This window comes from Brachionichthys hirsutus, chromosome 8, assembly GCF_040956055.1.
Source record: "Brachionichthys hirsutus isolate HB-005 chromosome 8, CSIRO-AGI_Bhir_v1, whole genome shotgun sequence".
NCBI classification, from domain to species: domain Eukaryota; kingdom Metazoa; phylum Chordata; class Actinopteri; order Lophiiformes; family Brachionichthyidae; genus Brachionichthys; species Brachionichthys hirsutus.
The window spans coordinates 2,967,843-2,979,463 of NC_090904.1; the positions used below are offsets into that span (position 1 = coordinate 2,967,843).

Below are 11,621 nucleotides of genomic sequence, written 5' to 3' on the forward strand. Positions count from 1 at the left end.
GACCTGCAAACTCACACTCTGATTTCAGGTATCACAGACTGTGGATTCTTCCATTAGTTCTTCTCCCGCTGTTGAAGTGCATGTATCCTTCCTCTTCTTCGTCTCTGTCTTCGATCCACAATAATCCAATGAGTAATTTACATATTTCAATGTTTTTATATTAAAGGCACTTCATATTAACTGCCTCAATGCAGAGAAAGCATGTATGTTGCTTGAGATGTGTCAATAACTTACTGGGCTTTTCTAATTGGTTTCTGTTGTGTTGTGTGTGCTGCCACCTACTGACCATACAGGGAAGAACATCATCATCTGACACAACACACGAGCATACTTCAAACGCCTTTATTTTCTGTGATTACATCACATTGTACAGATTTGTCTCAATCATATCCAACATACTTCGGTTCCCTTGAGTATACACATAATGGCATGAGTACAAATATGTCTGCATTTATTACCTTTTTTTGCTTGTATACATGGGATTAGTGTGAGAATTCAACATGCACTTCACAAATAAAAAACACAGCTACAGACGACAAACCTCCACGACACAACAAACACAAAAGATTCAAGAAATATGCAATGTTTTTTTCACTCCTGATGAAAAGGTCTTTGGAGGTTGCATCATGTCTCTGTTCACATTAGGCTTCAGGACTGAAACACGATGACGATCCATTATCGAAGCAGCAATTTGGCAGTATTGCATTGTGAATGCTGCTCTGCACTGTTGTGCTCAATCTTTTCTTCAATGTAGCTTGTGAAACTGAGGAATACGAGGTTTCTGTTGCTTGCATTGCAGAAATGCGACAACCTTATAAAATATCCACATAAATAAATGGATTAGAATGGATTTGTCCAATTACAAATTCCCAAAATAGGAAAAATAATCTGATGACAGGTCATCTATGTAGATTAGATTATAGTGACCATGTTAATACAAGACATTGTATAGAGAAGGAGAAGATGTTATGTGCTGCACCTCCACAGTGGAGTCTTAAATGCGATGATTCCTCAGAACAGGCTCAGGATTAAGGTTGTTCATGTTCACGCAAAAAAAAAGGTTCAGCTAATAATAAAAACCATAACTGACAGTGATTTAAAAATAAATCACTGTCATCATAAATAAATTTAGAAATGTCAATATGCATAATGCATCTCAGACCATGCATTAAAAGCACTTTATTCATGAGTTGATGTTTATCAATGTAGATATTGATTGCTTGGTTGATTGGAACTTCTTATAAAGAAGCTATAATATTAATTAAAAAGAACACTGTACAATGAAAATAAATATAGTTCATAAATACAATCAGATTTACAAGCGACGGTTTATTGGTATAGTAATAAATATAGGAGCTATCAGCAGATTAAGTTGTAACTGTATGTAAGAAATTTGACACTCATCTGGCAGGAGTAAATGAAGGAAACACTTATGGTACACTGAGATATAAAGAGTAGGAGCTGCAAAATATTCTCCTCTTTTGTAATTTATACAGTTTACTGTTCAGCGACCAACATACACTGTACATCAAGTGCAGGCAGGACCTATCAATCAGTACATGGCCTGCAGCCAGAGCGACTGCAGCACTGGCTGCAGCAGAGAGGACATATACAGACTATGACAGAAAGCCACACACTCATGCAGTATTATGGAAACAGCTTGAATGGAAGGTCCTTCTTTAAAGCCAGGCCTTAAAGGAGCCTGTGAACCCAAACATGGAGTATTAGTGTTATTATTCAGACATACATTCAGTCCCACTGAGGAAAAATACATAGACCGTGCAGGCAGAGCATACCCTCGGTTTTATTATCAAAAAGACACAGAACACAAACACACACAATAATATTATAGTTCCTCTTTAAAACATGCCACTATGTACATCATCTTGTGAACGCATGCTGTAGCCTGTTTAGAAAAGCATAATGCTAACAATAGGATGGAATAGTATTGAGAATGAACCAATCAGTGCACTGCTGCTCACCCTCCCACATAATTATTTTTACGACTGGTGACAATATGGTATCCAATAAAGCCAAAAAAAAAAAAAGAACTTAGTCATTTTATCCATGACTGAACAACTTTATCTAAAAATAAATGTGAATATTGAAATAAAAATACTGATAGTTGATAGAATTCAAAGATTTTTGAATGTTTCATTAAATGTTCTTTTTTTCTAAATATATTTTGCTATATTCAGAAAACAAAAGTCTTCCTTCCAGTAATTGCTTTCTGACGGTCATTCACTGACATGAGTAATTATTGTACTTTGTAATATAAAACTATAATAAGATTTTCATCACACCAATTTATTGTCTTGTTGTGTTTTTTAATTTGTTTTAAACAAAATGGTTGAATTATTTTGACCACGGAGGCTGAGTTTTCACCTGTGTCCATTTGTTGGTTTGTTTGCAGGATTATTCAGAAACAGAAGCAGTTCACTTGAAACTTAACAGCAACGAAACAGTTCAGAAGTTATGTTGTGGATTTGGATAAAGCGGTGGACTATTTTCAAAAACATTTCATATTTTTTTTAAATAATGCATTTTCCCTAATTATAAAGAACACATTTCCACAAATCTTCGAGGAGGGGTGACGCCAGGCAGGCTGAATAGATGCTTAGGATTGGTTAGCCTTGGCGGGGGTTTGCACTCTAGTGAGTAGCGGTATTGCTTTGTAGTATTAGTCCAAAGTCTTCCTGCACACCCCATTGTGATGTCAGATGCACTGCAAACATTCCTGATTTGGATTAAAATCGATTAAAATCCTGCAGGTATGTTTGCCTCTGCACGTCACAGTTAGACATCATGTCTGTGATGTAACATCACCCGTTTATAGCACTCCAGATTACAAAGGTCTGATGATTGAGCAACCTAATTGACAAGAAGTATCATAAAGCATTTAGCATGTTCCATGCAGCTCCAATTTAAATTTTAAACTAAGTTCTCTATTTAAAAAAGAAAAGATCTTGTCTTTCATACAAATATTTTTTGTCATTTCCCCCAATAAAGCCCACCAGTCTCGTGAATTGTACTGCAGTATGTCTGGTAAATGATAGCACTCATCAAAGAAAGAAAAATGGGAGGGGGGGACATAGCTATTTTTCAGGAAGCAATGCAAAACGTGTTGAATTACACTGTTTGCAGGAAGCAATGCAAAGAGAAGCACAGTCACAATCAGTTTGATCATCATTGGTAAACCTTCCGGCATCCTTGCTTTGCCCAAAGACCAGTAAGGTTTTACATCCAAGTGGTCAACACAAATCAGGACAGATCCCTACATGGCACATTCACAGCATCCCTGATGATTCATGATGTTCACTCTGTAAAAGCTTCTCTTCCAGATAGAATAATGTCAGAAAAGGCACCCTTGTACTGCTGCTCTACATTCAATCTCTCTGACGACACAGAAATGCATAAAGGTAGAATTAAATGCACAGACACGCCTCCACGGCAACACAAAATAAGCAGCTTAGAACTGCAACAGCCCTGCATTCAAATGCTTTATAATGCTATGTAGTGTCAGATATTTTTGCACGGTAGCTCCTGATCAAATCAAGACAACCATTTCTCAGTGTGTTTCTATTGACAATATGTTGCACCATGGATCGCTCCATTCAATGATCTTTTAACCGTTTCAACCTCAACTAATTTTTGCATTTACAGACATTAACTTACTTTATGCTGGAAGTAACCCAATACTACATACAGCACTTTCTATTGCAAGACATATCACAATTATTAGCAAGATACAATGCTGGGCATGTGTGCAGAACAGTGGGGGGGAGATAAGTAAAGCATGCTAAAGCTTTATTTCCAGCATTGTCTTCTCCAAGACTTTCATTCAGTGTCAGCACCCGAAGAATCAGTTTAAATGAAAGAAAGACCAAAAGTCAATCATTCATGATCTCATCGGATGATGACTCAACACAAATCTTCTCAGCATACACGAACAAGTGAAATGTGCTACAAAGGATATTCTATGATGTCACTCTCTTTTTTTACTGAGCAGGTTTCATGACAGGAGCCACGCTTTCATGCAAAGCAGGGGTGGATTTGGGGGTTTCAGAGTTAGTGCATTAGCTGGCTGGTGGAACGGTTTACTTCTTTGCAGCCAAGGAAGCCAGCTGGCCATCAATATCCTCCTCTGGCTGCAATGGATGCCACTGGGCGATGGGCCGTCGTGGATTAGCCAGCATGTCAGACCAGTGCTTCAGGCCGAGGCCAGTCGCCTTACTGCCCACGAATATCTTTCCGATGGCATCGTTCTTACCAATCTTGTCATAATCAAACACTGTGACCGCAACCAGGATTTTCTAATCAGAGAACAAGACACAATCAAAATATGAGTGTAAATGACCCTTCACCCTTTAAAATAACAGCGTATATTATTATTGACATTATTAATCAATCAGAATCAGAATACTTTAATAATCCCATAGGGAAATTATATATATATCAAAAAATCAGAATCAAGTAAGGGCAAACTAACTATATTAATTAATAAATATCAACTGTAATGTACCTGCATCTGTTCCAGGGGGATTTCAAAGCTGAACGATTCATTATAGTAAGGGTTCAATGTGTTCTTCTTCACTGTAGTCTTTTTCTTCTTCAAACGCTTGCCACCCTGCAGCAGCTGGATCTTTACATAAGGATCTATGAAGGGTATTGATAGTCAGCAAAATCAATAGTGATCAAAACAAGTCACTGAATGCATTTGTTTGTGTTCCTGTTCTTTTTTCCGTGATATTGACTTATCTCCACTGCTATGCATATGACACACAATTATCCCTGTCAGTTCAGCCAGACAACAGCGATCAGTTAGACTTCAAACATGCCTTATGGCCATTAACTCCTGGATGACCAAGTAACGTCATGTTCTAAATAAATCGAAATAAAACTGAGGTGCTGGTTCTTGGCCCAAAACATCGCAGACATGCCTTCCAAAGGCATAACTATTATGTCTAAGTATATGTAAGTGTATATGTAATGTACTATTAAGGAGTAAAGTGCCTACATACTGTCCAACCCCACACACACACATACAGCACCACGTGCTACTGTATTTCTGTTTGGTTGGAGGTGCATTTTGTGTCAAAGGGACTTTTAAAACCTAAATGTGCAAAGCTTTTCTGTTGTTTCTGTGCTTTTGATGTCCAGTATGTCTTAAGCACAGTAATATTTAAAAATTGTGTTAGTTATTTTATATGTTGTGAAAATCAGGATCATATTAAACTCAAACGACTCCAAGCCCACTACTATTGTCCTCATCACATTCTGTCACTTAAAACGCATCCTGTTATTTCTGTACCAGATAATCCACAGGCATCCATCTTCTTCAGGTTCTTTGCCTCCAGGATGCAGACAGTGAGTTTTCCAGCAGTTGGGACGTAACGTAAGGAAATGCAGATGTCTCCGAGTTTCTCAGGCTGACAGGGTAACCGAGGAAGAAGAGATGGACGGACATCAACACAGATCAATCAATAAATCAATCAATCAATCAATCAATAACAAGATACTGCTTAATGCGAATATCACAAAGAGCTAAAGTGAAACATTCGGCTGTTACAATATGTATTTTTTTTGTTTGTGGTGCAACAATGATGGATTCTAAGTGCTTTTATAAAGCATCTATTTTAACTGGTTTATTTATCCTCCTTAAAAGCATTATGTAATTTTGAACAGCACCTCCTCCTGATCTGCACTATCAAGATCCTTCCACTCCTCGATCGGTCGTCCGAGGTCGATGGTGTTCATAGGAATCTTCACCTCACCAATGACGTCATGTTTGGAGAAACGGTCATAGTCATAAACAGACATCTCCAGGGTCTTCCCCCCCAGCTCCTCATAGGGCACCTGGTGGACAGACACATGCTGTTACCGCCGCCGAGGAGGTCATGTCTTCACCTGCGTTGGTTTGTCTGTCTGTCTGTCTGTTAGCAAGATAACTCAAAAAGTTCTGGATGGATTTTAATGACATTTTCAGGAAATCGCAATATCTCGGTTGATTATTGACCAATGTTTATGGAATTTGAAACAGTCGTGTAGGGCGGGGACCTCTACCTCACCACCAAATTTCATACGGATCTAATCCGGATTTACCCATTTACTTAGAATCCAGGGTTTTAAAAAATATATATATATCTTGTAAAATATGCATTAAATTCATGCCCCTGCACAGCTGCAGAGGCATTGTTGAACTGAGTGACACACCTCTCACCTGATCAGTTCCTGCCTCTAATTGCACCTGACTCTCTGGACAGTTTTCTGCCAGAATATCCTCTCTGTTTCCTCGTTGTTTTCCTGTTTGTTGTGTCGTTCTGTATTCCCTAGTTCTATCTTTAATAGATATAGTTGAAATCAGGGTAAATTTCACAACAAATCATTTTTGTTTTTGGACCCTTTCAATAGTATCTCTCTTGTTACCTCCCCAATGGAGGTTCTGTTTTTTGCTGGTCTTTACCAAGACACTGTGGAAATAGTGGTGGGCAAATTGATTTGTTGTATATTCAAAAGCTATGGATCCAGATCCAGAGGAATCTGAGATACCTGATGTACAAATTCTCTGGAAAGACCATATCTTATATAAAGGATAAGTAAGATTTGTGTACGATACATTACATTAAATGATGAATTATGCTTATTTAGAAAGTCAAGAAAGATCTAAGAAAAGATATGCTTCAGTTGACTAAAACTATCTTAAAAAGAGTAACTATATACACTCCCATACTTTAGCCCCAAATTGTACACTTGAAAATAACTTTCAATAACAAAACTAGAAGTATTTTATTCAACTTTTGAAATGAATGTGGGAAAACACTTCTGTATATATATATTTTTTGCTTCTGCAAATCTGAAAAAGGGCAGCGCTTCCACGGTGACCCAGAGTCGTGTGCCGTCTCTGTGAGATTTATTAGCCAGGAAAGAAGACCGCAGCAAGTCCAGCACAAACCAGACAGTACACACCTCTGGAGAAATCCGACAAGACACAGTCAGCCGTAAACACCATGAGGAAAATTATTGCATCATGTTAGGATTTTTTTTTTATTTTTACGTTTTCTAATAGTACCACGACTTCATATTCACAGCTGCATCTTAACGCTGGGTGCACGTCTCCTCTGCACGGCCTCTCCAGCAGTGCAATGTATTTCATCAGGGCCCACTCTGAAGAGACTTACCTTGAAAACAAATGTCTCGTTGAAGACGGGGTTGAGTGTTTTTTTGTGAACTTTGGTGTCATACTTCTTCTTCTTGTCAGGCAGGAGCAGAACTTTAACGTAAGGATCAGAAGTACCACCTGAGTCCATGGATATGAGGTCTGCCGCCTGAAGGATGCCAACTGTGAGCTGTAAAGGAGAACAAGGAGGATGAGGTGAAGAGGTAAAGACATGTTTTGTCTGGGGGGAAAAATCACGATACGAACTGATTTAACTTGGGTCACCACCTTAAACAGTGGTTACGTAACATCATCTGACGACACATAATAATTGCCAAAGTCTCCTTGTCTGACTGAAAATATATTGGATGTTTTTCTGCAAAGCCACACTTTTTTTTCCGAGTAATATGTGTTTTTTTTTTATCTTAGATCCAGAATTAAGAGATACAGTAGTTGCCCATTGCATTTCAGAGATTTGTGAAAACAAACTCTACGATGCACTAAGAGTGCTTTTAACCCTTTATTGCCAAACGTATCATATTTTTTACACATGGCCTTTCAGGATTTTGATACTTCTACTTCAGAAGTTTGATCTTTTTATCCCCCGAAAAAGCAACACATGCATCTGCATCTTCCATGAAAAAAAATCCAGATTTTGCAGCAAAAGTTATATAAATTAGAGCACTTATATAAAAATGTATTTATTTCGTTTTTGACAAATTTGTCAGAAGGTTCCATTAAGACCTTATTTTCCCAAAACATTTACTGTGCTGACAATTACTTAATGGGGCAGGCTTTAAAGGGTTAAATTACAACTGCTGGAACTGTTTTTCTGGACTTGCGTCGTGCCATAACAATTCGTGAAGGTAACTTTAGCTTATACAATCAGAGATTTTTTGACATCTTTTAAGATCATCATCTCCACTTCATCAACAGCTGAGTAGCTAAAGATCAAACCAAAAAGACTACAAGTAGGCAAACGCAAAAGGGTGTTGTCCCAACTACTTGTAAGGGGGTGTCAAGTTGAACTCTGTCAGACTGCAGATTGACCAGAAGGAATTTGCTGCTGAATAACCATGAGGCGAATAGTCTCATAAATGCAGTCTTTGACTTTCATACAAAGTTAGACAATTATTTTGCTCTTTATAAAGAGCAAAATATTGTTTTAACTCAGAGACTCTATAGAGTTTATAAAAAAACTTTATACAAAAAAATATATAGTTAATGTTTCCCTGAAGTAGTTCTACAATATTGGACATTTAACTCATTCAATGCCATTAATGTCTAACCCTAACCCAAACATGCACTGCCAACCCTGACATTGAAATCTGCCTCTCTTCAACGGCCAATAACTCCGTAACGAAAAATGATGAAAGAAGATCCTTTCTTTCTTGTTTTCGGTGTTTGCAAACTGGGGCACTCAATGGCACTCAATGAGTTAATGTAGATGAACCTAAACACTCCCATATCAATACAAATTTGTGAAAAATGGCAGTCCTTACACATCTGGAAGTGTTTTATGTGTTTCAATTATATGGCTAAGGCTTTGAAAGGTTGATATACGAGTCACTGATGTGTCTCCAAATAACAATCACCGACCTTAGCATTCTCAAAGTCATAATCTATGGAATATTGCAGTTTTCCCAGTTTCTCTTGTTCCTTCTCCTCCTCCTCTTTCTCCTCCTCAGTCAGGCCGGTCTCGCCCTCGTCGTCGTCGTCATCCTGGAGTTTCTGTGATGTGAGCGTAACAGGACAAGACACCGTGTTCAAGGTCATGGACTCAGAGATCACGACACAGGGCTCCCCACAGCAGACAGCATGCCACAGACACTGCAGCTCCGGAAGTTTGTACCATGGGAGATACATGTTTCGATTACTGCTTACCTGCAGCAGCACCTGTCGATAACAGGCATGTATCATTTAAAAGGTAAAAAAAAAACACAAAACTATATGGATGGTCATGTTTTCTGTGCATATTGCCATCTCCGCGTTTCAGATCATTGAGCAATCCTTTTGGCATGCTTGTGTAGTAGAGTGACAGCCAGCCAGTGGCGGCTTCGCATGCTAATTCCACTATAAAGGGTAATAAATCAGTGATTAGCGTAGTTCTCTTGTTTGTTAAATGGCTTAGACTTAACAGAATAACCAAGGAGGCAGACAATCTTATATAAAAAAAACTCAGAAGGAACTGGCAAATGGCTGTGCATATTAAATGATTAAACCTTTATATTGTACCAGGATTGTTAATCCATTATTTTACCAAACCCAACATTCACATCTTTTATATTTCAAGGTAAAATCGGAAGTGTTTTTTTATTTTTAACTTTGCCATTGTTGCTTCACTTCTAAATATATGCAGCACCAAAAACCTGTCCTTTCCTTTCAGATCACCATCATTACAATACATGGTTTAAGAATAAAGGGCACAGCCTGCTGCTTGAATAATCTGAGTGGGTTTGTGTTTTTTTAAGAAGGATTATTATACTATTTAAAATAAAAGGTCATTGACAAGGGGACCTTGACTTTTACGCCATCCAATCCAATTTATCTCACATCGTCCTCAAACAAAAGGACGGGAATATTTGGCTCTTCATGCAGTGTTATCAACAGCAATTCAACATGCATAAATTAATAGTGTCAAAACATGTTTTGGAAATCATCTCTTAGTCCAATACTTTCCATATTGGTGTGAGTTACAGTTACATTGTCCCGGGAACAATGCATCGGATGGTTAGACTCTCCTCTCTCTGGGTTTATGGAGCACATCTTATTATTATCTATTGTTACATTCTCAGCCTGTCATAACATTAAAAAAATAATTGAGGGGGCTTTAAAAAAAAGCAAAATGAAGCTTGGACTTTCATTCCATGAAATGGTTCTCTGCACCAGAGTCCAGAGAGCATTGAGGTGTGCTGTCCACCTACCGTAGAGTGGGAGTCCACCACAGTCAAGAAACATGAGGCGCACACACAAGACAGACACAAAGCGGAGGAGAGCAGAGAGAGGAAGAGATTCAACTCACAAGACACCAAACACGCTACAAAAAATACAGAGGCAGTCAACACCACCACAGTTATGATGAGAAATGACACGCTTGTTTTCATCCGAAGACAATAAATCCACATTTTGGACACAAGCACTTGATCGTTTTAATTAACTGTCACTGGAGTGGGTTTGCAATCTACGGTGATGTAAACTGATTGGTCCTCTCATGAATCGGGAACATTTCCGATATTTATCTTCCAATTTAATGCTCTTCGTTTCCAAAGTCTACCGAAATGTGATTCATTATCTTCAATTCTAAAATGCAGGTTTTTTTTTTATATATATATACTTGGCTGGACAGACTTTCCACGATATAGAGATCATTATTCTTGCCACCCGGCAACAAAGAATGCCATTTTCCACCATAGAGCCACAATGGAATACGCCACACATTTAAACATCCAGCACGACAACAAATAAATGGAGGGGAAGAGAGCTCTCCTTGTGTCCTCTCTAGCCTGGGCTACAAAAGCTGCTGGTGAAAGATCAGATTTGGTTAGCTGGAGACATCTTTAAATAAATGAAGGCTCTGCAGAAAACAGGTGACGTTTGAATCATGAATAATTTTCAAGAAGAATTTTCCAGCATGTAAATAACGATTAAGGCACCATACCTCCCCGTCCTGCATGTTCTTCATGTTGAAGCCGTCCTTGCCCTTCTTTCCTTTCTTGTTCTTCTTCTTCTTGCAGCAACATTTTTTGATGATGCAGAAGCAACAGGTGAGGATGAGCAATGAGGCCACCACGGCAATGGCAATCAGGGCCCATGGAGGCACTGTTGGTTTCAAACCCATGAGGGAGAAATTTGAGAGATTAACTTTTTTTTTGGAAAAATCATCTCTTTTGGAATCGCAGGGGAAATCTGGGTTGCACTTTAGCGTGACTCACATGGGATTTTATCGATTTCGTTCAAGAATTTGCTCTTGATCTCCTCAAACATGTCATTCTTGTTGATCTCTGTGTTGTTGGAGCCGGAGGTCTCCGGTACAGAGGTGGAGGTGACAGCCGAGGTGGGGCCCATGGTCACGGTGGTGGCGCCGGTGGGCTCAGCAGCTGCCACGGCTTGAGGCCTTCTGAACAAGTTGAACTTCATTGTCAAAGGCTAGATGCGGAGTCCCTGAGGCACACAGAGAACAGACGGTGGTTTGGACTCCCCACCCAAAACATGCAGTGAATGTAAATGCAGAGCAGAATTTTTCTTGATGTTTACTGTCACTGAAATCGATCATATTGTAGGGAATTTCCAGAAAAACCGTAACAGAACTAATTAATATATGTCTGGGAAAAGGCTAAAATTATTTAATCATATAAAAAAAATGCAGGTGTTCAGGTTTGATTGAAGACGCTTCACCTCCCATCCAGTTCTAAATGACTGGTAGAGAGTCCAGATACTTAGTCCAGATACTTACCGTATAGTCCTG

The 11,621-nt window shown here is 38.7% G+C and overlaps 1 protein-coding gene across 1 annotated transcript; it reads right to left on the reverse strand.

The window, feature by feature from the left end:
- Nucleotides 1-4,097: 4,097 nt before the first annotated feature.
- On the reverse strand, nt 4,098-11,293 carry LOC137898299 (synaptotagmin-2-like). The gene is made up of 8 exons (XM_068742321.1): nt 11,089-11,293; nt 10,815-10,975; nt 8,756-8,887; nt 7,179-7,346; nt 5,689-5,856; nt 5,312-5,429; nt 4,523-4,656; nt 4,098-4,313 (listed from the first exon to the last, which is right to left on the reverse strand). Exons 1-8 carry the CDS (start codon nt 11,291-11,293, stop codon nt 4,098-4,100), a joined length of 1,302 nt encoding a protein of 433 aa, XP_068598422.1.
- Between the last annotated feature and the right edge of the window lie 328 nt (nt 11,294-11,621).

Excerpts from the sequence above, each read along its gene's own strand:
- LOC137898299 (XM_068742321.1), bottom strand. The coding sequence starts at position 11,293 with ATGAAGTTCAACTTGTTCAGAAGGCCTCAAGCCGTGGCAGCTGCTGAG. Across the intron at positions 8,888-10,814 it reads AGAACATGCAGGACGGGGAG|AAACTCCAGGATGACGACGA; the intron begins GTATGGTGCCTT and ends CTCACATCACAG. Across the intron at positions 5,857-7,178 it reads ACGAGACATTTGTTTTCAAG|GTGCCCTATGAGGAGCTGGG; the intron begins GTAAGTCTCTTC and ends TCTGTCCACCAG.